Here is a 26,104-nt window from a genome sequence, read left to right as displayed (position 1 = left end):
CAGGCCCTGCGTTTAAGCCCCAGGACTGGCAAAATAGATAGATACCACTAATAATACCACTAATATTACAGTCTCACTCTATAATCACAGCTACTCAGGATTCAAAATCTCCCCTAAAAGGAAAAATCCATGAGACACATATCTTCAATTAACCACACAAAAAAAGCTGGAAGTAGAGCTGTGGCTTTAGTGGTAGAATACTAGCCTTGAGTGAAAAAGCTCAGGGACAATGCTCAGGCTGAGTTCAAACCCCAGAACTGGCATAAAGAAAGCAAGAATCACCTCCCAGATTCTCTTCTTCATTTTATCTAAAGTGCAACTCCTGGGAGCCTTGTCTGTAATGTCCTCTCCATCCAGTTAATAAACTACTGTGGATCTCATCTGTCCAATGTTGTATGTTCGGCCATACTCATTAAATCCTAAACCTACAGCAAGTTTCATATTTATGCTGAAAGCTTTTGAGATCAAGAACCAAACAAAGATATCTAATATGGTTTGTTTGATAGTTCTGTGATAATACTGTGACCCTGACTTCTGATTAACTGAAATACGGAGCAATGACACATAAGGGACAAAACCTGGGGCAGGCAGGAGAGAGGGGGTAGGAGGAAAAGCAGGGGAGTAACAGTGTTTGAAAAGAAATGTACTCATTACCTTACTTACGTAACTGTAACTCCTCCTTTTACACCACTTTTACAATAAAGTAAAATTAAAAAACAAAAAACAAAAAGCAAAACCCTGAAGCAACTGCTTGCCCAGTGTGCTTGCTTCTCTTGACTTATTGGTTGTGTACCATTCTGCAGAAGTTAAAAAAAAAAAAAGAGTTTTGCCAAGTAATTTCTGAAATTTGAGTCTCTTTCCACTGTGGCACCTCAGATCTTAATGGGCATTTCCAATTTGAATATTTACCAGGAACAGAAATGTATAATTAAAATGTTATGTGTGTATATGTAAATGATTTCTAATACAACAAAACCTACTAGTTAAATACCTAAGAAAAATCCTAAGAAAAAACATGTAAAATCCCTGAGATGCCTGAGAATGCTACTCAATGGCAGTGTTTGCCTAGACTTGTGTAACCCAGGTTCAATCCCCAGTACTTCAGCAACAACAAAAATCCCCGTGAGCCTAACTACAAACGTTTAGTCATTAAAGAAAACATAAGCCATGTATCAAAGCTATGGCATATGAAACTCAACATTATACATATATAAACTCTGCTAAAATCAATTTACCATACCCCATATTCTAAATTAATACCTGATTATTTTTGTGGAATTAAAGGGTAAATTCTGAAGTTTACATAATTCAAACAGTGAAGATATAATGAATAGGTGTTTCTGAGAAATGATCACAGTGGTGATAATCAGGAAGTGCATATAATGGCTTATTTTATCAGCTATCAAAACCTACTATAAAGCCAGGTGTGGATGCTTCACACCTGTAATCTCAGCTACTGAAGGTTGAGAATCTAAGGATCATGGTTCAAGGAAAGCCTAGGCAGGAAAGTCTATTGAAACACTTATCCCCAATTAACTACCAAAAAGCTGGAAGTGGAGGTGTGGCTCAAGTGGTAGAGTGCTAGTTAGCCTGTTCAGGAACAGTACTCAGGCTGGTTTGGGTACTAGGACTCACACACAGACACAGACACAGACACACATCTACTACAGCCAGGTTCTGATAGGGGAGTGGGGGGCTCAAACCTGTAATTGTAGTCTTAGATACTCAGGAGACTGAGATCTGAGTTTCACGATTTGAAACCAGCCTGGGCAGAATAGTTTATGAGACTATTTCCAATTAACCAGCAAGAAGCCAGAAGAATGGAAGTATGCTCAAGTGGTAGAGTGCCAGCTTTGAGCAAAAAAGCTAAGGGACAGTGTCTAGGACCGGAGTTCAAGTTCCAGTACTGGCACTCATGTGTGCACCCGCATGCACACACACACGCACGCAATAAGATGCATAACAGAACTTTCAGTAATATTCACAACTGTGTTTTAGAGCATATCACAATTGTTTTTCTCAATCAATGTCACTCTCAAAATGTCTGCAAATGTTGTGCAAAATGTTTGCTTAGTTTTTTTTTAGGTATTTATCACTAAAGTAAACCAAACTTTCTAACAAGAATACAAATTCCTAACTGGGTATTGGTGGCTCACACCTGTAATCCTAGCTACTCAGGAGGCTGAGATCTAAGGATCATGGTTCAAAGCTAACTTAGGCAGGAATAAACTACTCAGAAAAAGCCAAAGTGGCACTGTGACTCAAGTGGTACAGCACTAGCCTTGAGCATAGATAGGTCAGGGACAGAGCCCAGGGCCTGAGTTAAATTCCTTTCCTTATGTTCAAATATATCAGGTAATCTCTGAATTTTACATGTTTCCTCAGATATATCCTCTGAAATCTGAAGTCCTTCTAGCTTTAATCTTTGTCAAGTTTACTGCAAGCTTCCATCCTGAGACTGTTATAATTATACTGGGTATTCCTTTGCCTAACACCATTAAGATAATTAACTATATGTGTTATGACACATGAAATCTAAATAATTTCAAAATAACCACACTATTATAACCACTAGAGGTTACACAGAATAGCCATAAATGAAGCAATATTTCTTTCTATGCTTGACATAGCTTATCAAGAATGCTTTATAAATATAGTTATTTAAAATCAATTGAAACAATTTACATGTTTATAAAACAATGTCACTAATATATAATGCTACTCATTGGTTTTTCTTTTGGAGGGGTTGGGAGATTGGTGCTTGGTTTCGGGCTAATTATAAAGTAATTACATAGTTCCAAAGTCAATACAGCAATGTAAGTCACATTACAGGGGTCTAGTTTTCATCCCTAATTCTTCTGTTCTCTCCTGCCCCCACTGGTAGCCATTTTTATAGTCTTGTTTTTACCCTCACCTCCAACCCCCAGTCATGAGGCTTGAACTCAGAGCCTGGGTACTATACCGAGCTTTTTCACTCAAGGCTAACACTCTGACATTTTGAGCCACTTCTGGTTTTCTGGTGGTTAATTGGAGATAATAGTCCCATGGATTTTCCTGACTGGGCTGGCTTTGAACCATGATGCTCAGATCTCAGCCTCCTGAGTAGCTAGGATGACAGGTGTGAGCCATAGGCTCCCCGCTCCTTTTTAGTCTGTTACTTATTCTTCCACTATATCTTTTAAATACAAATGTATATTTTCTCTTTTTTAGTATTTTCTCTCTCTAAAAAGGTTCTAAGAAGTATACACAGAAACCACACTTCCTATAAAAGGTAGCTAATAGCTGTAGCTCACACCTGTAATCTATGCTACTCAGGCGGCTAAGATCTGAGGATTGTCATTCCAGACCAGCCAATTAACCACCAAACGCTTGCAGTAGACTTGTGTCTCAAGTGGTATAGAGTGCTGGACATAAGTAAAAAAAGCTCCAAGACAAGACAATGCCCAGGCTTTTAGCCCCTAGGTACACACACACACACACACACACACACACACACACACACACACACACACACACACACACACACACACACACACACACACACACACACACACACACACACACACACACACACACACACACACACACACACACACACACACACACACACACACACGAGAGAGAGAGAGAGAGAGAGAGAGAGAGAGAGAGAGAGAGAGAGAGAGAGAGAGAGAGAGAGAGAGAGAGCAAATAAAACTAAAATGAATTCCCCTGTACCTTGCTGCTTCCGTTTCACTACCCATCTTGGAATTCACTATAATGAGAGATCTTTCTTCCTTCTCTAGTCAGTGATATATCATAGTTGACTCCAGCAGTCAGTTATTGCTTTTCACATTACGCTTTCCTTATTACCAACTGTGTAGCAGAATATCCCTGGGCAAACATTGTTTTATATTTTTTCAATTGGATTCTTGAGATATATTCCTAGAAGTAGATACTATGTGTCAATGCGAAAGTACATTCACAATTTTGATAAACAGTGCCAAATCCTCTTCCATAGGAGTTTTATAATTCTGCAGTCCCACTGGCAATCCAGTGATGTGCATTATATTCCTATAGTTTTATACAGGTATAATGCCTAAATAGAATACAAGATCTATTTGAAGGACATATATATATTAAGTCTTTGTATCCCAAATAATTTTTCATAAGTATCTCTTATATTTACACAGTATACTCTATTGTATGTAGTATATAACCATAAAAATCAGTTTTTGCTTGTTAAGTCCTTGATAGCCTTATAAAATTTTGATTACTGGATCTTGAACTGAGACTATTATAATTTTCTGAGTGTAAATGTGTAATTCTTAATACTCCTGCAGCCTTTTTTAAAAAAGCAAACTGCAAAATGGTATTTACATTAAAAAGTCAACTACCTATATGCACACAATTGTAAAAAGCACAATCCGTTCTGCATAGTAATTATCCATATACCTAATACTATATTCTCATTATGTGTCCCACCTTTTTAATGATACCTGGCCTGAATTCTGCCTTGTGTAATTTCAGAATTGTAAACCGAATTTTATTTGCCTACCATATCCTTGCCCAACTTCTTATTCTTTTCTGAATCTTTCAGTTTTGTGGTTACATCTTGTGAAGAGCGCAAAGTTGAATTCTGTTAGTTAACCTGAATTTTTTTTCTCTGAACAGGACAATTAAGCCTGTATACTTATATAAGTAACATAGTTTCATTCTGTCACAGAATACATAAATTATTCTGCTAGTTTTTTTTAACTCTCCAACCTCTCTCCCCAAATATTATTTATTCTCATAATGATATTCTTAGACCCCTGTTAAATAGTGCCTAAAGATACCATTATGACCACTATAGAAATCAGCTCCTTTCCTCCCTCCATACTCTTTCCAGCTCATGTCCCTTAGCAACTATTTAAAGTACTAATATGCTTTCATGACCTGGTTATTCAATCAAGGAGCCTATTAAACCATTTCTTGGTTGTCTGAAATTTGTTCTCTAATAGCTTCCTGAGGAAAGATTTGTGAACTGTTTTTTTCTGCTCCTGAGCTATACAAATGAACATCATGTTATACCTCCTTGCTATCCCTCATCGCTATTAAACTCAGTTCTACAGTCAAACACAAGAATTCCCCACAGAACAACTTTCTGGTTATTTTGCTAGCATAAAATTTTTAGTTTTGGTAGGGCATTGGTGGCTCACACTTGTAATCCTAACTACTCAGGAGGCTGAGATCTGAGGATTGTGGTTCAAAGCCAGCCTGAGCAGGAAAAGTCCTTGAGACTCTTATCTCCAATAAACCACCAGAAGACCAGAGGCTCTAGAGCTGTGATTCAAACTGATAGAATGCTAACCTTGAGCAGAAAAGCTCAGGGACAGAGCCCAGGCCCTGAGTTCAAGCCCCAAACTGACAAAAAAAAAAACAAGAAAATTCTTAGTTTTTATATATAAACTCAGGGGGGACATGGTATCAATGTAAAGGTAAATTAAAATATGAACAAAATAGTCCAGAAATAAATCCAGACACAACATCTTATACTTTATTCTTATAAAAATGAGGTAGTGAAAGAATAGTCCATTAAAAACAGCGATATCTGTTGGGTATCAGTGGCTCATGCCTATAATCCTAGTTAGTCAGGAGGCTGAGATCCTGTATCATTTTCACTTTAAAAACAAAACAAAAACATGTGTCCTGTCGTTAATTTTAGGGAAACACATGATTGTTAGCATTGGTTTTGATTACTTGTTTAAGGAGTGGTCACCAGGTTTTGCCTTATGAGGATAAGTCCCTACACCCTCATAACAGTTAATAACTAATCTCCTAGGAGATACTTTAGTGTCTGTGAATATTAGGTTCACAAAGAACTCAGATTGACACTATTAATGAATCTTGCTTTCATCAGTTATTACAGTCATTGCAAAATTACAATCATTAAATCACTTCATTAGTTGATAATTGTACAAATGACATTTTCTTATTTATCATTAGAGATGTGTGAAAGTTTTCAATATGCTATAATCTACCTTACTCTTCATTCAATTCATTCATCATTCAGTTCCTTTTAATTAATTTTGATAACAAAACTGTCCTAAGGCAGTAAGAACTCCCTCAGGTTAATATTTGTGTCCTTTGGTATGGCCCCATGTTAAAAGTATTCTTAGTTTTGGAAGAAACAACCCTTTCCTTTATCTTGTATTTTTTTCTGTGCCACCCTGTTTGTTTCTGAATGGAACTTCGGGTCTTTTATTTTGATGAAATTAATTAATTTTTTTCTGGATTGTTCTTTTGTGCCTTATGTAAGAAACCTTTCTAACATTTTCTCCATTGTTCTTAAATTTTCATAGTTTAAAATTTAGATTTGTGGCCCATTTGGAGGGTTTTTGTTGTTGTTGTTGTTTTGGTTTGGTTTTTTTTTCCAGTCCTGGGGGTTGAATTGGACACTGTCCCTGAGCTTCTTTTACTCAAGGCTAACCACTTGGACTGCAGGCACCATTTCTGGCTTTTCTGTTTATGTAGTACTGAGGAATTGAACCCAGGGTTTCATGCATGCTAGGCAAGCACTCTACCACTAAGCCACATTCCCGGCCCCCATTTGGAGTTTTTATATCAGATGTAACTACAACATAATTTTATACATGGACATTCAACTTTAAATATGTGTGTGTGTGTGTATAATGTTAACTGTTGTTATGATGGTGTAACAAAGGGGTTGCCATTTCATAAGTCAGATGAGTACATTTCTTTTTGGACGTCACCCTTTCCTTCACTTTCCCCTTCTTACTCCTGCTTACAAGTTGCTTAGTTCATTTCCCAAATAGTGTGTTCTGAATACCATGACTGTATTTGTTCACTCCTTCCTCCCTCCATTTTGGCATGCCCCTTGCACCCCACCCCAAGACAGAAAAAGAGAACAAGCAAAACCACCACCAAACCACCACCACCATGGATATTCAACTGGCCCACCAACCTGTGCTGCCCCGATGGCTCAGTCTGCACATGATCAGGAGAGAAACCACAATTTGAAAAGAGGAAGCTTTACATAAATTATTAATTATAGCAATGGACTGGGCTGATATAAAGTACAAGAATGCTAAAGAATGTAGGTATAATATCAGATATGCTCATCAGCTTTGCCCCTCTATGTTACAGACCCCACACCTAGGCTGAGCTTCCCCCACCTCCCTGCATGTGAAAGGAGGGTCAGCTGAGGATGGCACACGGACCTCCTCTTCTTATCAGACCATTGGGTGTACACACCACAAAACCACCAAAGAACTTCTCTGTCCCTGGGCTTCATCTAACTAAGCTCAATCCCTGGCTTGCCACTGCCCCCTCTGAGGTTTTTCTGGTTTTGCTTTGGGGGTTTGTATGTTGCAGTGTGTGTGTGGTACTAGGACTTGGACATTGTCCCTTACCTTTTCCTATACTGAAGACTGGCCCTCTATCATTTGAGTATACTCCCACTTCTGGCTTTTTGCTCATTAGCTGAAGAAAAGGACTTCATGGACTTTCCTGCTCTGGCTGGCTTTGAACAATGATCCTCAGATCTCAGCCTCCTCACTAGCTAGGATTACATGTATGAGCCACCATCATCCAGCTTATACTGTGTTTGCACAAGAGAATGTCTTTGCACATGCCCAAATTCACCAACTATCACATTTAAGTACACACAAGTGTGTTATATAGTATGTTAATCTTACTTCAGTGAAGGATTTTTGTTTTCTTTATGGTTAGTCATGGGGCTTGAACTCTGGGCCTGAGCGCTGTCCCTCAACTCTTCAGCTCAAGGCTAGTGCTCTACCACTTGAGCCATAGTGCCACTTCCGGTTTTCTGAGTGTTAATTGGAGATAAGAGTTTCAGGGTCTTTCCTGCCTGGGCTGGCTTTGAACCGCGATCCTCAGATCTCAGCCTCCTGAGTAGCTAGGATTACAGGTGTGCGCCACCATGTCCGGCAGATTTCCCCCCCCCCCCGCCCCCTCTGGAGACATATTGACATGTTTAGGTCATACTGTCTACAACTTATTCTCAAATGTTTAGAGAAAAATAAAAACCAAGCATACACAAAGAAATAAATAAAATGTCAAATCCTCAAAATGTTTAATGGGTCTAATTTATACTTGAAGATCACCTAGCTTGGTATAAAAAGCTCAAGTTATCTTCTCCTCCTGAAAATCTAAAAACCTTCTTTATTTATTGTCTTTAGGACTCAAATATTGATGTTGGAGAGGCTTCGTAGTCTGACCATTGTTAGGTAATCTAGTATATATATTTTTTTAATGGATTCCCTAAGTATGTTCTTTTCCTCTGAATCCTAGACTATGTTTTGGTAGTTCAATTCCTGTAAGGATGTGGTGTAATCCTCCCCTTTTTATTTTTCTGTAGTGTCCTGGGCTTGAACTCAGGGCCTTATGCTCAAGGCTGGCAGACTACCACTTGAGCCACACATCTACCTCTGATTTTTTGCTTGGTAACTGGAAATAAGAGTCTGTTGGGGGCTGGGAAGTTGGCTCAGTGGTAGGGCGCTTGCCTTGCATGTCTGAGGCCCTGGGTTCGATTCCTCAGCACCACATAAGCAAAAAGAAAAAAGCCGGAAGTGGTGCTGTGACTCAAGTGGTAGAGCGCTAGCCTTGAGCAGAAGAGCTGAGGGACAGCACCCAGGCCCAGAGTTTAGGCCCCACAACCGGACGCCCCCCCCCAAAAAAAAGAGTCTGTTGGATTTGTCTTCCTGAACTGGCATCAAATTCAGTCTTCAAAGGTAGCTAGGATTACAGGAGTGAGCCCCCCTCCTTTTTAAGTGTTTTTTATTTTTTTTTATTGTGAAACTACAATTACATGGGCAAGATAATGAGTACATTTCTTATCAAGCATTGTAGCCTCCTCCTTTTTTTCCCCTGCCCATCCATTCCCATCCTTCCCCCGTCCCCCACACCCCCACCCCCGCCCTGCACCAAAGTTGTAAAGTTCGTTTTCGACATAATGACTTGTACATCTCATTGTTGCAATGGGTCCACCTGTATCCCTATTTAAATGATTTTTTTCCCCCTTCCCCTCCACAAATTATACCGACATCAAATACAGTGAAAGCAGGGGTTATACTGTGGGGGAGGGACATACAAAGCAACAAAGAAATCATCTTACAAATGTGTTAAGAAACAATTGAATACATATCTTAGGGTTCATTTCCCTAACATCACCTTATCGGACCTTTTCTGCTTGACTCAGACATATACTAGTTATTGCAAATAAGGGAAACCATGGGACCTATGTTTCTTTGGGCCTGGCTTACTTAATATAATTTTTTCCAAGTCTTTCCATTTCCTAACAAATGGGGCAATGTTATTCTTTCTGATGGAGGCATAGAATTCCATTGTGTATATATACCACATTTTCTTGATCCATTCATCTACTGAGGGGCATCTGGGTTGGTTCCATATCTTAGCTATGGTAAATAATGCTGCAATAAACATAGTCATGCTGGTAGCTTTAGTGTGGTCTTGTTTGTGAACATTTGGGTAAATGCCCAAAAGTGGGATTGCTGGGTCATAGGGGAGCTCTATGTGGAGTCTTTTGAGGAACCTCCATACTGCTTTCCAAAGTGGTTGAACAAGTTTACACTCCCACCAACAATACAGTAAGGTTCCCTTCTGTCCACATCCCCTCCAGCATCTGTTGTCATTAGAGTTCTTGATTTTAGCCATTCTAACTGGGGTGAGGTGGTATCTCAATGTTGTTTTGATTTGCATTTCTTTTATGGCTAGGGATGTTGAGCATTTCTTCATGTGTCTATAGGCCATCCTTCTTTTTAAGTGTTTTGAATCAGGGTCTTACTGGAACTGATCTAAACTCAAGATCCTCCTATCTCAGGTTCTTAAGGGCTGGGATTACAAGCTGTGCCACAACAGTTAGATATGTTGTCTTTTCCTAGCACATTTTATTTTCTAAGCTTATATTGTAGAAATGGATTTTCACTAGTCCTCTAAAGCATCCGGTCTATTTTTCAGAGTATTTTCAACCTTTTTTTCTTTTGTTCTGTGTAATCCCTGAAGGGTAAAAGACTACATTGAGCACCTCCTACAATTTACAGTAAAGTTTTTATTTACTTATAACAGTGTAGCACTTATGGAGCAGAAATACTTTAAGATAACAAGATAACTTTCCTACATTTAGAGTTTCAGAGCTCTCTCAAGTTTTCATCATAGCATTCAAATCTGTGTAACTTAGTATAAACACTTCTCGCAACTGTTCCTTCCAATGTGTATCCCAGTCTTTTTTTTGTCAGTTGTGGGGCTTGAACTCAAGGCCTGGGTGCAGTCCTTTAGCTCTTTTGCTCTAGGCTAGTACTCTACCACTTTGAGCCACAGTGCCACTTCTGGTTTTCTGGTGGTTAATTGGTGACAAAGAGTCTCACTGACTTTCCTGCCTGGGTTGAACCTTGATCCTCAGATTTCAGCCTCCTGAGAAACTAGAGCCACCAGCACCCAGCAGTCTTTTCTCTCCATTAGCAATTTCCTACTCTGGTCTACTTGTGTTAGTCTGCAGGAGTCTATTTGCAGTGTGGGGCTCTGTTCTTTCACCATTTCCAAGAACCACAAGGACTAGCTGTCCCAGCTGCCTCAGACTTTCCTATGACTTCCAGTACATATACAGAAACCTGCACCTAATATGCAACCCTCCTTGTTTCAACTATTACTGAGAGAGATGCTGCTGGCCTACTCTATTCTCAGGAGAAATTCTACTTTTTGGGCTGTTGACTGTACAATATTTGATTCTAGATGTCCCTTTGAAGCTGGGGTAGGGGGACTGGGAAGGTGGCTCAGTGGCAGAACGCTTGCTTTGCATGCATGAGGCCCTGGTTTGATTTTTCAGCACCACATAAGCAAAAAGAAAAAAGCCGGAAGTGGCGCTGTGGCTCAAGTAGTAGAGCGCTAGCCTTGAGCTGAAGAGCTGAGGGACAGAGCCCAGGCCCAGAGTTCAGGCCCCACGACCAGACCCAAAAAGAAAAAAAAAAAAGAAGAAGCTGGGGCAGGGAGGTACACACTTGTCATCCTAGCACCTGGGAGGCATGTTATTGGTTACATAGTTACAAGCTGGCTTCTTAATGAAATTGTCTCAAAAAAAAAAAAAAAAAAGGAGTCTGGCACTGGTGGCTCACACCTATAATTCTAGCTACTCAGGAGACTGAGATCTGAGGATCAAGGTTTGAAGCCAGCCAGGGCAGGAAAGTCCATGAGATTCTTATCTCCAATTAACCACCAGAAAACCAGAAGTGGTGCTGTGGCTCAAGTGGTAGAGTGCTAGCCTTGAGCTAAAGAGCTGAGGGACAGCGCGCAGGCCCAGAGTTCAAGACCCACGACTGATCAAAAAAAAAAAAAAAGAAAGAAAGAAAAGAAATAGAAAATACTCCCCCAAATAACAAACAAAACAAAACAAACCCAGGCACAGTGGCTCACCTCTGTAATCCTAGCCACTTAGGAGGCTAAGATCTGAGGATTGAGATTTGAAGCTGGCCAGCCAGAAGTCTCCATGAGACTCTTATTTTTCAATTAACCACTCAAAAAACTGGAATCAGAGCTGTGACTCAATTGGTACAGCACTAGCCTTGAGTGCAAAGAGGCTCAGGAATAGCACCCAAGGCCCTATGTTCAAGCTCCATGCCCTACCAAAAAAAAAAAAAAAAAATCACTTATGCAGAGCCTTTCTAATTTCATTGAAGTGTACTTAAGGCTTTGTTTTATAAAAACAGAAATGCACAAGAAATCTTCCTTAACTTCCTATTTCTATCACTTCTGGTGATCCCTTATATCTTTCCTCCCCTTCAGAAGTAAACTTTTCTAGAGTTGTCTGAACTTTCCAATTACATCTTTTGAACTGCAATTCATTAAGTCCACTAACTCCTACCTCTCTTTCTACCAAAAGATGCTTTTGCATTTTGCCAAACACTGCTGTCTCTGTGCACCCTTTCTCATGCTGGCATCCAAGACATTACTTTCCTAGTTTTCTCCAACTTGTTCTCAGTCTCTCTATGTAGTGCTTCTTAGTCTAGCAACCACTGTCCTAGGTTTTCTCACTATTTGCCCAGAAAAGAAGAGAAAAAAACAAGGAGAGAAACAGAAGATTTAGAGAAATTGAAGGAGCAAACACCAAAGACAGGTAAGAAATGTGGGCAAGAAAAATTAGTAAAAGCAAATTAAGTCATACAAGTTCCACAATAAACAAGTAAGATCTGTAAGATGGAGGACAGGAAGAAACATAAATCAATGTAGACCGGTACAAAGAGACTGTAGGAATCCCATGGCTTCTGACTATACTTCATATTGAAAGCATGCAGTTAAGGGACATCATTACATTGATAAAGTGAAATAGTCATGATTTTAAGCCACTAAAGAATTGTTTTTTCAGACAGGCGTCCCTATGTAGCCTGGCCGTAGTAGCGGTCCTACTGCCTTGACCTAAACACATGGATTCCAGGTCTGAACTACCATACTCTAACGTTTTTCTTTCAGCTTTGTTGTTCTGTAACATTAGTATCTATAGACTATATTAGAAGAAATCAGGAAGAAGTTCAAGACATAGGGGCAGCCGGGCGCTGGTGGCTCACGCCTGTAATCCTAGCTACTCAGGAGGCTGAGATCTGAGGATCGCGGTTCAAAGCCAGCCCGGGCAGGAGAGACCGTGAGACTCCTATCTCCAATAAACCACCAGAAAACCGGAAGTGGTGCAGTAGCTCAAGTGGTAGAGCGCTCGCCTTGAGCTGAAGAGCTAAGGGACAACGCCCAGGCCCAGAGTTCAAGCCCCATGACCGACAAAAAAAAAAAAAAAAAAAAGACATAGGGGCAGTTTTACAGCTTCAAAGACATCTGAGCACACAGGATACAGAAAAAAGGCTAAGGTTCCCTTTCCATACCCCAGAAAGAGGGGGAAAAAAAAAAGAGGAAGATATGGTATTTGGGGGGAAAAAGTTGAGTCAATTCAACGAATAGCTGTGTACCATTTAAACACACACACACACACACACACACACACACACACACACACACACACACACACACACACACACACACACACACACACACACACACACACACACACACACACACACACACACACACACACTTCTTTATGGACCCAAACTATAGTACTAGGATACTTGGTACAGAATATATGACTCAAAGGAATAAAATCAAGGTGAAGTACATAATATTTAAATGTTACACTAATCATGAGAACCACCTTTCACTACTGTCAACTAATGCTCTAAGATACACTTCTGGCATGGTACACAATATAAGATGTCAATCAACTTCAGAGTCTTCTTGTTAATTCTGAAATTTTTAGTATCATTTTTTTTCTTAGACTGGTTAAGATAATCAATGCTATTAAGCCTCCCAGTAAGGCTGATAAGAGCCTATGCCGGGCCAGCTCTACCATGTCAGTGCTTTTGTGTTTACAGATGAGTATCATCTTTGTCATAGCTGAAAATGACACTTCAAAGATTCAAATAACTCAAGGCAGGGAAAAAAAATCCCAACTCCGTCATCTCCATATACCTGATAAAAATGAAACAAAAAAGGAGACAGCAAAGGTTATAGCTTTCTATAGAGCATAATAATTTGTTGTCAGCTAATTACATGTTCAGGTCTCAGGAATGCCAAGTAGCCATCTACTACACACACTGGGAAGTCATATAAGATGACTAAGTCCTGGGGTTAGGAACAAAGCTCACGTGGTGGAACACAAGCACAAGGCCCTAAATTCAATCCCCAGTAACACACTTACACTTACACACACACACACACACACACACACAAAGAAGAGAGGGAGGAAGAGGGGGAAGAGAGAGGGGGGATGGGGAGAGAGGGGGGAAGGTGGGGATGGGGAGAGAGGGAGGGAGGGAGGGAGACGCAGCCCTGATTTCTATGGACTCAGCCTTCTACATTATCCCACCAAATTTACAAGGAAGCCAAAGTATCAGCACCCAGCCTTGAGTACAGACTTGTGAAGAGCCAGACCTCTGTGATGGGAACTGCAGCTGGAATTTAGGATCACTATTTCAGTTACTGGTTTGAGGCATGATCTTACTATATAATCCAAGCTGGTAGGAACCTCACCATCCTGCCTCAGCCTTCAGAGTATTAGGATTATAGGTGTGCACCACCAAACCCAAGGATGGCTGGGTTTCCGGATATGTGATCTACACATCTACAATGTAAGGATTTGACCGGTCTCTATATGAAACTCCCTGTGAACAGAGATGAAGTGCTTTATGCCAAAGATCTGGTAATGGCCTACAATGATCTTCAATTTTTTGACAGCCATCTTAGTTAAAAGCAGATATTAATCTCCATAAAGCTACTTATCCAAACACAAGTACCTTATAATTTGAGGGTTTGGGGAAACAATTAGGTTTGCAGTAGAGAAATCCCTTGATGGTAGGGACAACTGTATACAAAGCCCTTCTTTCCAACCTACACAAAAACTACATGTGGGTTTGTGGCAGCCTTGACTCTCTCTCCTCAGGATAGTCCTCAAAAGGTAGCCCTTTCACTGGCCTTTCATGGAGCATAACTATCGCACCATTTTTATAAAGTAACACTTTGTTCTAGTGACACTAGCCATCAAAACCCTGGGCCTCGTGTATTGCTAGGCAAACCATTCTACCACTAGCTACCACCTCCAAAACTATATATTAGTACTTTAAACTCTATGTTTTGTTAGGTCCTACAGAGATAAGGCTTTAAAAAAAAAAAAGGGTAAGTTGTAAAGAATAGAAAGAAGTCAAACTATCTCCTATATAATCTAGCTAGAAATGCTACAAAAATACTTAAATTTCATAATTCAACAAGATGAAATGAACTATTACATTTGATACTTGAATTTAGCATGATGACATAATAATCAATAATGCTATATCAAGAAACAAATGGAAAGGAAATTTTAAAAATATCACTTCCAATGCCATTAAACATAAAACATTTCAAATTTTGTTTAACATGCTACAGTAACTTAAAAATCTATTAGCTCAATGGATAAATCAACAGAGTAAAGTCTGTATCAACAGACCATACATATATGACCAATTGATTTTTAAAAAAAAATCAAAATAGAAAAGTAGTCTTTCAATGAATAGTGTTTGGGTTTTTTGTTGTTGTTGGTTGTGGGGCCTGAACTCTGGGCCTGGGCACTGTTCCTCAGCTCTTCAGCTCAAGGCTAATGCTCTACCACTGGAGCCACAGCACCACTTCCAGCTTTTTCTGCTTAGGTGGTGCTGAGGAATTGAACCCAGGTCTCATGCATGCAAGGCAAGCCCTCTACCACTGAGACACCTTCCCAGACCTTGTTTTTTGTTTTTGTTTTAATAGTACTTTCATGCCTGTAATCCTAGCTACCCAGGAGGCTGAGATTTGAGGATCACCGTTGCAAGGTAGTCTGGATAGGAAAGTCCATGAAACTCATCTCTTTTTATTTTATTTTATTTTTTTGGTCAGTTGTGGGGCTTGTACTCTGGGCCTGGGCACTGTCCTTGTGCTCTTCAGCTCAAGGTGAGTGCTCGACCACTTGAGCCACAGCGCCACTTCCAGTTTTCTAGTGATTTATTGGAGATAAGAGTCTCACAGCCTTTCCTACCCGGGCTGGCTTTGAACTGTGATCCTCAGATCTCAGCCTCCTGAGTAGCTAGGATTACAGGCACCAGCGCCCAGCTGAAATCTCTCTCTCTTTAGTCATACCAAAAAAGCTGGAAGTGGAACTGTAGCTCTCATGGTAGTGAGCTAGCCTTAAGCAAGAAAATCCAGGGACAATGCTCAGGCCTGAGTTCAAGTCCCAGGACTGGTACAAAAAGAAAATACAAAAAATGAAAACAAAACCCATGGAACTCTACTTATATAAAAATCTGCTACTGGATTAGATATAAACAGCATGGAATTAAAACCATAAAAATACTGGAAAAAGCTGGGCACTGGTGGCTGATGCCTGTAATCCTAGCTACTCAGAAGGCTGAGATCTGAGGATTGTGGATCAATGCCAGCCTGGACAGGAAGACCATAAGACTCCTAATCCCAATAAACCACTAGAAAACTGGAAGTGTGGCACTGTGGCTCAAGTGGTAGAGTGCTAGCCTTGAGCATCTCTCTCTCTCTCTCTCTCTCTCTCTCTCTCTCTCTCTCTCTCTTGAGTTTTCTTACATATGCATACCTAAGACTAAGTTTATTCATTAGGGACAGTACCAAAAATAGAATTATAAAAACTACTTAAAATTACATGGACCCTTCTCTAAAAACAGGGCACAGTTCTAATCCTCCTGTTGATGATATTAGGATGATACAATGCCTACGTGACAAGATGAGGTGAGTGAATAAGGTAAGCATTGTGATGCAAGGTCAAGATGCCACTTCAGGGTTACCTGAAACAAGCACTGCATACCAGGACAGCAGATGTAAATGAAAGGACAACCATGTGACTAATGGGCATGTGGCATATACAGCATGGATGTGTGGACAAAAAGCATGACTCATACCCTAAGTATGAAGGGGTGAGATTTCAAATCACTACTCAGAAGAGTACCCAATTTAAAACACAAATTATTTCTGGGATTTTCCAGACTGTGGTTGACCTCAGATGGTAACTGAAATCTCAGGAAGTGAAACTGCAGGTTAAGAGTGGGAGTACTGTGCTGATTCCCATCACCAGGTGAACACACAGATTTTATATAGAAATGCAAAGTACGTGTCAATTTTAAACACTATTGATCCTTTACCATTAATCTCTTACCTACAAGATGATTTATAGTTTTCAGCCAAGAATCAAAAGAAACCAGCTCAGAAAACAGTAGCATATATTATCAACTGCCCGTTTTGAAGTTGAGAGCTGATGGCTCATACAGCTGAGATATGAAGATAGGAGATTTGAAGCCAGCATGGCGGAAGACTCTTGCTTCCAATGAGCCATCAAAAACTAAAAATGGTACTGTGGCTCAGGTGATAGCGTGCCAGCCCCCAAGTGAGAGCATGAGGCTCTGAGTTCAAGCTCCAGTATGGGTGCCCATGTCCACACCTATCCTTCTCCTCCCTGCAAGCACACATAGATACATATGTTTTGAGCAGTAGGGATGTAGCCTAGCAAGCACTATGTCCTAGGTTCCATTCCTGCCACTGCAAAAATTAAATATCTTAGAGATATTTAAAGCACTTAAGAGATATTGAAGCACTGATTATTTTATTCTTCCTTGACAAATAGGATTCCTTTCAAAAATAGTTTGCTACATCGTCTAATGTTATCATCACAAAATACAAATCGTGTACTTTATAACATTTCTCCAAGATGAGTTTGTTTTCCAATTTATAATACCAAAAGAAAAACCTTTCTTAAGCTCTTGCCTCTTTTCTGCATGTGGAGGAAATGACAATCAAGACTGAGGTAGGCATCCAGCTTTAGCTGCGGTCATTCCCTCATCCCTCTGACAGGAAGATTAGAAAAGGAAGTTTATTTAGACCGAGGTTTTAGGCACCTGCTCTCAGTGGGAGCTTGGTGGCACATTTCTACCTAGGCATTTATAAACTGTACTTTTTTTCTGTAGTTGATAGCTTTATTTTTAAGTTGAAACAAACTGACATAAGAAAACATGTATTAGGCCGGCACTGGTGGCTCACGCCTGTAATCCTAGCTACTCAGCAGGCTGAGATCTGAGGATCATGGTTCAAAGCCAGCCCAGGCAGGAAGCTCTGTGAGACTCTTATCTCCAATAAACCACTAGAAAACTGGAAGTGACGCTGAGGCTCAAGTGGTAGAGCATTCGCCTTGAGCTGAAGAGCGCAGGGACAGTGCCCAAGCCTAGAGTTCAAGCCCCACAATCGACAAAAAAAAGAAAAAGAAAGAAAGAAAGAAAGAAAGATGTATTAGGATTTACTGCTTCTGTGAATTAGGATTTTTAAAAGGGAGAGGCATCCAAGAATATTTTACAGAAAGGGAAATCTGATTGACAATGTCGGGTATTTAGTAATTTAGTAATTGAGTTTGGTCTTAATATTCCACATGTATGAGCCTTGGGAGGGTGTCTCACACATGTAATCTTAGCTACTCAGAAGGCTGAGACCTGAAAACCTCCGTCGGAAGACAACCCAGACAGAAGTGTCTCTAGAGACTTTAGAAGTGTGAAACTGTCAGATTAGTACAATCTGGTTTTCTGGAGTAAGACATCTAAAAATAAAATGTCCCACCCACTCTTAAAAACCTGCTTTGTTTTTGGAGAAGGCAGTACTGGGGTTTGAACTCAGTGCCTCACACTTGCTATCCTGGCATTCTACCACTTCAGTCACACCTTCAGCCTGGCTTTCTGATAGTTATTTTGCTAACAAAATCTAATCAACTTCTTTGCTTGCCAGGCTGGCCTTGAACAACAATCCTCCAGATTTCAGCCTTCTGAGAAGCTAAGATTAGATACAAACCTTGAGAGTCTGGTTTCAAAATAAATAAATACATAAAACAATTTTTGGCGGGGATTGAAGCTTAGTTGTAGTGCACTTTGATCTGTGAGCCCCAGAATTTGATCCCGGCACCAAATCAAACAAGCAAGCAAACCTGTTTGGCTTACAGTGTATCTATATATACCTTCCTGTGAATCTTACATGAAATCTGCTGTATACAAGTTTTGTCCCTTCTTTCATTTCCCCTATTTCCTATATTTTATCCTCAGATTCATGGTGGTTCATCTCAATTATCTGCTTAGCCCATATAGAAAATGACCACAATGCCTAGAAGAAAGGTCATGAATTCTTCCCATTTCATTTCATTTCCCTTCCTTTCCCTTCCCAATCCTTTCCCTCCCTCCCTCCCTCCTTTACCCTCTCCCTCTCTCTTTTTGACCAGGTCTTATTATATATACCAGGCTGGTCTTGACCCTCAAGATCCTTTGACCTCTGCCTCCCAACAGAAAAGGTATTACACAAACTTGGAAACTGGAATTACAAAAAAAGTCTGAAATTTCAAATGCCTCAAAATTGAGCCTAAGAGTTGGGTACCAGTGGTGCACACCTGTAAGCTTAGCTACTCAGGGGGCTGAGATCTGCAGAGCCAAGATTTGAGCCAGCCTGGGCAGAAAGTCTGCTAGATTCCACCTCTAATTAGCCAGTAAAATACTGGATTGGAGGCATGGCTCAAGTAGTAGAATGCCAGATGTAAGCAAGAGGCCCTGAGTTCAAGCCCCAGTACCAGCAAAAGAAAAAGAAGGAAGGAAGGAAGGAAGGGAGGGAGGGAGGGAGGGAGGGAGGAGGGGGGAGAGAGGGAGGGAGGGAAAAGAAAGCAACCTCCCAAGGGTTAGAAACAATAGACAATTTATTACTTAGAGCAACAGTATAAACCAAAGTATCAACATTTTTTGTATTTATTCCCAGGGCCTCAGCTCCCCAGAGCAAGATGAAAGGTGCTATTTGACACCTGCAATAGGTTGGTATAGGAAAGGAACCCTAAATTTAATCTTTTATAATAGGTAAGAAGTAAGCCTATCCTTTGGCTTTGGCAGGAAACATTATCTTTATTATACTGGACAATATGCATGTCTATCATTTTCTGTAGTCAAAGATGCTATCTCTTTCTTCCAATACTGTTCTTCACACGTCATTGAAAAAACAAAGGGCAGTCAGTACCTTAGTGGAGAAGAAATAGAGGCTTATGGAAAATTGTCTCCTACAGCTAGAGACTTTCATATGATACAATTAGGAGAAACTTTGGGTTGAATAACTCCTTTGATACTAAGATTGTCTGCAAAAGGAGAAACTGCTGGGTGCTGGTGGCTTATATCTGAAATCCTAGTTATTAAGGAGGCTGAGATCTGAGGATCGAAATTTGAAGTCAGCCCAGACAGGAAAGTTGGTCAGACTCTTACCTCCAATAAATCACCAAAAAAAGAGTCATAGTGGAGCTGTGGCTAAAGTGGTAGATCACTAGCCTTGAGCAAAAGAAGCTCAGGGACAGCGCTCAGGCTCTGAGTTCAAGCCCCAGGACTGGCACGTATGTGTGCATGCCCATGGAGAGACAGGACATAGATATTACAAAGACCTACATGTAGTAAAACTTAGTGTCTCTGGGGCAAGCTGATATTGATTTCTGTAGCAAGCAGGACAAATGAAAAAAAAAAAAAAAAAAGACTGAAATATACCAGGTACCCCAAAGAAAGAAGTCTTTATCTGTAAGAATGAAATTCCCTGCCCTCTTTTAGTATATATACACCCCTGAAAGTAAAATTTGTTACATCTCCTTTTTTCTCTTTTTTTGTTGGGTGTGGGCCTTGAACTCTGGGCCTGGCCACTATCTCTCAACTCAAGGCTAGCACTCCACAGCGCCACTTCAGTTTTCTAGTGGTTAATCAGAGATAAGGGTCTTATGAACTTTCCTGTCCGGGCTAGCTTTGAACCTCGATCCTCAGTTCTCAGTCTCTTGAGTAGCTAGGATTATAGGCATGAGTCACTAGGGCCCAGCTCATCTTTTTTTACAAGAAAGCACTTTACCACTTTAGCCTTGCCCACAGTTCTTTTGTATTTCCTTTTGTTTTGTTCAGGCTAGTGTCAAACTCATATCCACACACTATCTTCTCTTCTCCCAAGTGGCTGGGACTTCATGTGAGCTTCACTGTGGCCACTTGGTACTTTGTCTCAAGAATTGTGTTCTCTACTTTCTACCTTGCTCAGTAAATAAAACTCAACTATTCCCATTCTTACCCGTATTATCCTGAAATTCTTTTCTGCTTCAGAGACAAGTACTTATGGGCAAGACAGATCTCTGCCCTTTGAGGAACCACTCCTTTGAGGGACCACATCAGGATCACTCCTGATGATAAAACCACAATCTTTATGGATAACTCTCAGGCCCTGAGTTCAAGTCCCAGAACTGGGGTGGGGGGGGTGAAAGTGTTAGAATTTAGCTGGGCATAGTAGTTCTACACCTGTAATTTCAGCCGTTTGAGAGAGAGATCAATAAGGTTGCAGTTGGAGGCCAGCCTAGTCAAAAAGCAAGGCAGGGATGGGAGGGGGAAACTGGGGGAAAGCAAAGGGAGGGGCAAAATCACCCAAAAAGAAATGTACTCCTTACCTGATCCTCTGGTACAACACCTTAATAACAATTAGGCATTTTTTATTTAAAAAAAATCTATTCAAACCATTACATTCATACATCCTTTGACCTAATGATCAGCATGTAATTTCAAATAACTAGATCCTTAAAAGCTTTATGTTAAAAATGATGTTCACACTTGGTGCTGGTAGCTCATGCCTGTAATCCTACCCAAGATGCTGTAACCTTCATGGTTTGAAGACAGCCAGAGCATGAAAGTCCAAAAAACTTTTTTTTTTTAATCTCCAATTAACCACCAAAATGCTGGGAAGTGGAGCAAGGTGTGGCTCAAGTGCTGGTACTATCTTTGTACGGAAAAAGACCAGGCCCTAAATTCATGCCCCAGTGACCTCACGTGTTGAACTGAAACCCCTTTGTAAAACTACTTAAAAAAAAAAAAAGAGGACGACAGGATTTCCAGGCCGGGTGGAGGCACACACCTGTAGTCCTAGCTTTCCAGTTTGGATACAAACGAGACGCTTTCTCAAAAACGTGAGGACGGGCTTTCCAGGGCTACACGGTGGAGTCCGGATTTCCAAAAGAACAAAAGCAAAACAAAACAAAACGATTTCCCTTTCTCAGTGACTTCTCCCTCACTTGAAAGGCCACGCTCACACATTTGCAGCACTAACAACTGAAAACCCTCACGTGTTCTTTCTACTAGAAACAATTAGGAGTGCTTTTAACTTTAAATGCTTGGAGCCGGTTACCGTTAGCGGTGAGAACCTGTCAAAAAGTCTCATTATCTAGTAATAAACACCACACACACAAAAAAGACAGGAACTTCCAGCCAATTACCTACAAACCCGAGAGAACCTGCACCCCCCCCCCCCAAGTCACTCTGGTCCACTTCTTTTTACCCTCTACTGTCTCATTCCAAATAAAATCGGGGAAAGGAGCAGACACAGACACACAGATACACACGCAGACACACACCCCAGCGCCGGGTTCCTTTGTCCGCAGCGGAGGGGGAAAGAGGAGATTGGAAACTCGTCAAGGTAAAAAGAACCAAAACATCCAGGGCAGGAAAACAGACGGCATCCAATCTGCAATCGATCATCAAAGAAAGTCCCCATCACTTAATTCCGTCCCCCCCCCCCTTCCCGCCCGCCCGCCCGCTCCAGCTCGAATAACGCAGGTATCCACGCCAGCTGATTAGGATCAGATGGACCCGGACAAAGCTTCGCGGGAGGCAGCGGTTAATTGGATGCAGTTGGCGAAGACCCCCCGCGCGACCCGCGAAGACGCACCCAGGAGTCTCGGTCGGAGCTCGGCCCGAGGGGGCGGCCGGCCGGGCCCCCTGGGCGCCGAAGGGAACGCGGGGCGGCCGCGCATCCCGGTCTCCCGAGCAGCGACATCCAGGGAAGTTGGCGGTGCGCGCCGCGGAGCGCGCGGGCCGTGTCACCCGCCGCTGACAGACCCTCCTCCTCCTCCTCCTCCTCCTCCTCCCCCGCCCCTCCTCCCTCCCCTCCCCGCCCCTCTCCTCCCCTCCCCCGCCGCGCACCCCGGGCGCCGGGCGACATGACAGCGGGTCGCGCCGCACAAGGGCGCTCGCTGCCTCCCGGGCGCCTCCCGGGCTCCCCCGCTCCCGCCCCGCCTTCCCATCCTCCCCGGCGCCCGCGATCGGTCCTCACCTTGGGTGGCGAACGGCGTGGAGCCGCTGACCGGCGAGCCGGGGCCGGGCGGGGGCGGCGGGGTCTCGGCCGAGCCCAGCATGGGCACGGGCAGCATGAGGTAGCGCTGGGGCGCGGGCAGGCAGCGCTTGCAGAACGAGTGCAGGCAGGGCAGCAGCTTGGGCGCCCGGCTCTGGATGTTCTGGTGACACACGGCGCAAGTGTCCAACAGGTTGAGCGGGGCCGCCTCACCGCCGCGCTCCGAGTCCGGGCCCTGCCGGCTCTCGGCCTCGTTTTCCCCGCTCGGGGCCGCCGAGGGCCCCCCGGCGGCCGCTGCCGGAGCCGCGGCCGCCGCTGCCTTCTCCACAGCCACCTCCATTGTCCTGCCCCGCCGCCGCCGCCGCCGCCGCCGCCGGGGAAGGGGGGAGCGCGGTCCCCGCTCGCCGCCGCCGCCGCCCCCGACGACCTCCTCCTCCCAGGCCGCTCGCTGGACCCGCGGAGAGGAGGAAGCCGCCAGAGGCCCCGGGGATCCGCCTCCCCAGTGGCGCAGCCGGAAGAAGGGGGAATCTGTCAGCCGGGACCGTTCCCGGCACCGCGGAGGCTGCGCCGGGTCCGCTTCGCCAACCGCTGCGGCGCGCGTCGAATCCGCCCAGCCCGCCCGCGCCTCGCAGCCTTTCTCTGCGGCCCCCCGACCCACCGCAGGCTCCGCCCCCGCTTCGCTCTCCCAGCAACCGAGGCGTCAGCCCGGAGAGCGCCGGCCAATAGCGGCCGCGCCTGGGGAAGGGGCGGAGCCTATTGAAGCCCGCGGCGTTCCGAAGGGCCGGCGGGTGGCTGGGAGAAGGGGCGGTGCCGGCCTGGCCCCGCCCACCCCGGATGCCGAGACTCGCGGCTTCTGACTGGTTCTGTGTGTGTGTGTGTGTGTGTGTGTGTGTGTGTGTGTGTGTGTGTGTGTGTGTGTGTGTGTGTGTGTATGTGTGTGTGTGTGTATGTGTGTGTGCGTGCGTGTGTGCGCGCGCGCGTGTATGTGCAGCGCGTGTGTAGCTTCTTTAAAGAGATGAAGGGTTCATTTGTTCACCAGCAGGCACTTAATTCGGCACCCCGTGTTGGCTCCTCCCACGGGGCGGGGCCCCACCTGGTCTACTCCACGCCGTTAATTAGGGTAACTGCTTTGAAAACTCTGGTGTTACTACTGGAGCTGGAAGCCTTGTAAGGGGAGTCGGTGTGGTGGGGGAGACGGGGAGGGTCTAAGGTGGATGAAGCGCGCAAAGAAGGAAAACATCTTGTGTGGAAGAGATACTGGAGAAGCAGCATGGATTGTGAAGCCTGGATTTCTTCATCTCCATGATGAATGAATGGGTGTAAAGAATGAGGAGGAAAGGGATTTCCCTAATGGAAAGAGGTTAAAATATTCAAGTCAGTATTGGGATTTTTTTCATTGAATAAAAGTAGCTCCTGTTCCAAGGAATATGTAGCTACAAACGTCTTCATTTTGTCACTATGACATCATAAAAAGACCTAAGAATAAACCTCCATACTGCTGTCCAAGCATTTCGTACCTTTTGTTTTCCCATTTCCGCCCTTCCCCTACACTTTAAATCAGAAACTGGCCAGGTTTGGGAGAAACTTCAAAAATACACACAGGGAGCCGATGCTGGTGGCTCATGCCTGTAATCCTAGCTACTCAAGAGACAGATCAGAGACTCGTGGGTTCAAAGCCAGCCTGGGTAGAAAGCTGGAAAGTCAGATTTTTATCTCCAATCAACTAGAAAGTGACACTGTGGCTCAATGTGGTAGAGCTCTAGCCTTGAGGAAAAGAGCTTAAGGTACAGTGCCCGGGCGGTGGGTTCAAGCCCTAAGACATTGCTATAAAAGTATATATGCTTTTTTTTTTTTTTTTTTTTTTTTTTTTTAGCAGTACAGGAAAGTGTTGCCAGACTCTGTAGCTCATGCCTTGAATCTTGTCTACTCCGAAGGCTGAAATCTAAGGATTAAGGTTTGAAGCTAGCCCAGGTCCGAAAAATCCGCCAGATGTTTATCTCCAATTACCCATCAAGAAGCCAGAAGTGGAAGTGTGGATCTAAGCTTTGATAAAACTAAGAGAAACCCAACCCTGTGGTTTATACTTATCATCCTAGCTATTCCAGAGGCTGAGATCTGAGAATCATGGTTCAAACCCAGCCCAGGTAAGACAAGTGTGTGAGGCTCTTTTTTTGGGGGGGGAGGGGTCTGGTCATGGGGCCTGAACTCTGGGCCTGGGTGCTGTCCCTCAGCTCTTCAGCTCAAGGTTAGCACTCTACCACTTGAGCCACAGCACCACTTCCGGCTTTTTTTCTTTTTGCTTATGTGGTGCTGAGCAATCGAACCCAGGGCCTCATGCATGCAAGGCAAGCGCTCTACCTCTGAGCCACCTTCCCAGCCAAGGCTCTTGAGTCACCAAAAAGTCAGAGCACTAGCCTTGAAGAGCTGTTCTCAGACCCTGAGTTCAAACAATGTGCTGGGCACAATTGGCTCACTTCTGTAAGTTCTAGCTATTCAGGAGGCTGAGAGCTGAGGATCACAGTTCCAGGCAAAGCTGGGCAGAAAAAGTTCCTTGAGACCTCATCACCAATTAACTAGCCATTATAGAAAGTGGCATTGTGGCTCAAGTGGTAGAATGCCAGCCTTGATTGAAAAAACCTAAGGCCCTGAGTTCAAGACCCAGTACCAGCAAACACACACACACATCAAAAGGTGACATTGGTTACAGTTATGAGAAATCATTACTAAACCAAATATCCTAGCACAACTCAGCATGAAACATGAGAACTTCAAAACCCATTTGTGCTTTTAAAGAAGTATTTCACTTTAATTACCTTGGGAGTGATTAAGTTGAAATGAGCTCATTAGGTGAAACCATCAGAAAGAAGACATTCTCTTTCTATACTCATAAAACCTCTGAGCTCATATATGTGGAGTTTCCACTCCACGAAATTCTCCATTTGACTGCAGACATCAACTTGATGTCCAACAATTCAGTTCAGGGACTGAATGCCAGGTTTCCTTAGTATATGACCTCCAAGTTAAGGGGCTAGTCCCTAAAACCTGAAGGTGTGAATTGTGAGCTCTAGTCCTTTGTCTAGCCCCAGTCCTCTCAGGTGCAACAACTTGCCAGAGTAGTACCTACAAGTCAGGAAAACATTTTACTTACATTTGCTGGTTTCTTTCAAAGGACAAAACTGAGTAATAGCCAAATGGAATAGGGCAAGGTGTGGGGATGCTGCAGAGCTTCTATGCCCTTTGCAGGGGAGAGGAAGAGTACCAAGCTCCTAGCATCTTCATGTGTTCACTAACTTGGAAACCCTCCAGCTCCTGTCTGTTGGGAGATTTTATGGCTGCTCCATTACTTGGGCATGATTAACTAAATCACTGACCA

General features: G+C 43.0%; 1 protein-coding gene across 3 annotated transcripts in view; it reads right to left on the bottom strand.

The window, feature by feature from the left end:
* The window catches only part of Trim24 (tripartite motif containing 24), a 99,193-nt gene extending 75,858 nt beyond the window's left edge, over window positions 1-23,335 (bottom strand). The window contains exon 1 of one of the 3 annotated variants that reach the window (XM_069996865.1): window positions 22,714-23,335. In XM_069996865.1, coding sequence (XP_069852966.1) covers window positions 22,714-23,071 — 358 coding nt within the window. In that variant the 5' untranslated portion in view covers window positions 23,072-23,335. Of the gene's footprint in view, window positions 1-22,329; window positions 22,445-22,713 lie in introns of those variants that run through there. The other 2 variants (XM_069996866.1, XM_069996868.1) reach the window with 2 other exon arrangements.
* Between the last annotated feature and the right edge of the window lie 2,769 nt (window positions 23,336-26,104).

Source organism: Dipodomys merriami, unplaced genomic scaffold, assembly GCF_024711535.1.
Source record: "Dipodomys merriami isolate MVZ:Mamm:240054 unplaced genomic scaffold, mDipMer1.0.p SCAF_5, whole genome shotgun sequence".
Classification (NCBI taxonomy): domain Eukaryota; kingdom Metazoa; phylum Chordata; class Mammalia; order Rodentia; family Heteromyidae; genus Dipodomys; species Dipodomys merriami.
Note: the sequence above shows the minus strand (reverse complement) of the source record. Positions and strands in the feature narration are given on the sequence as shown.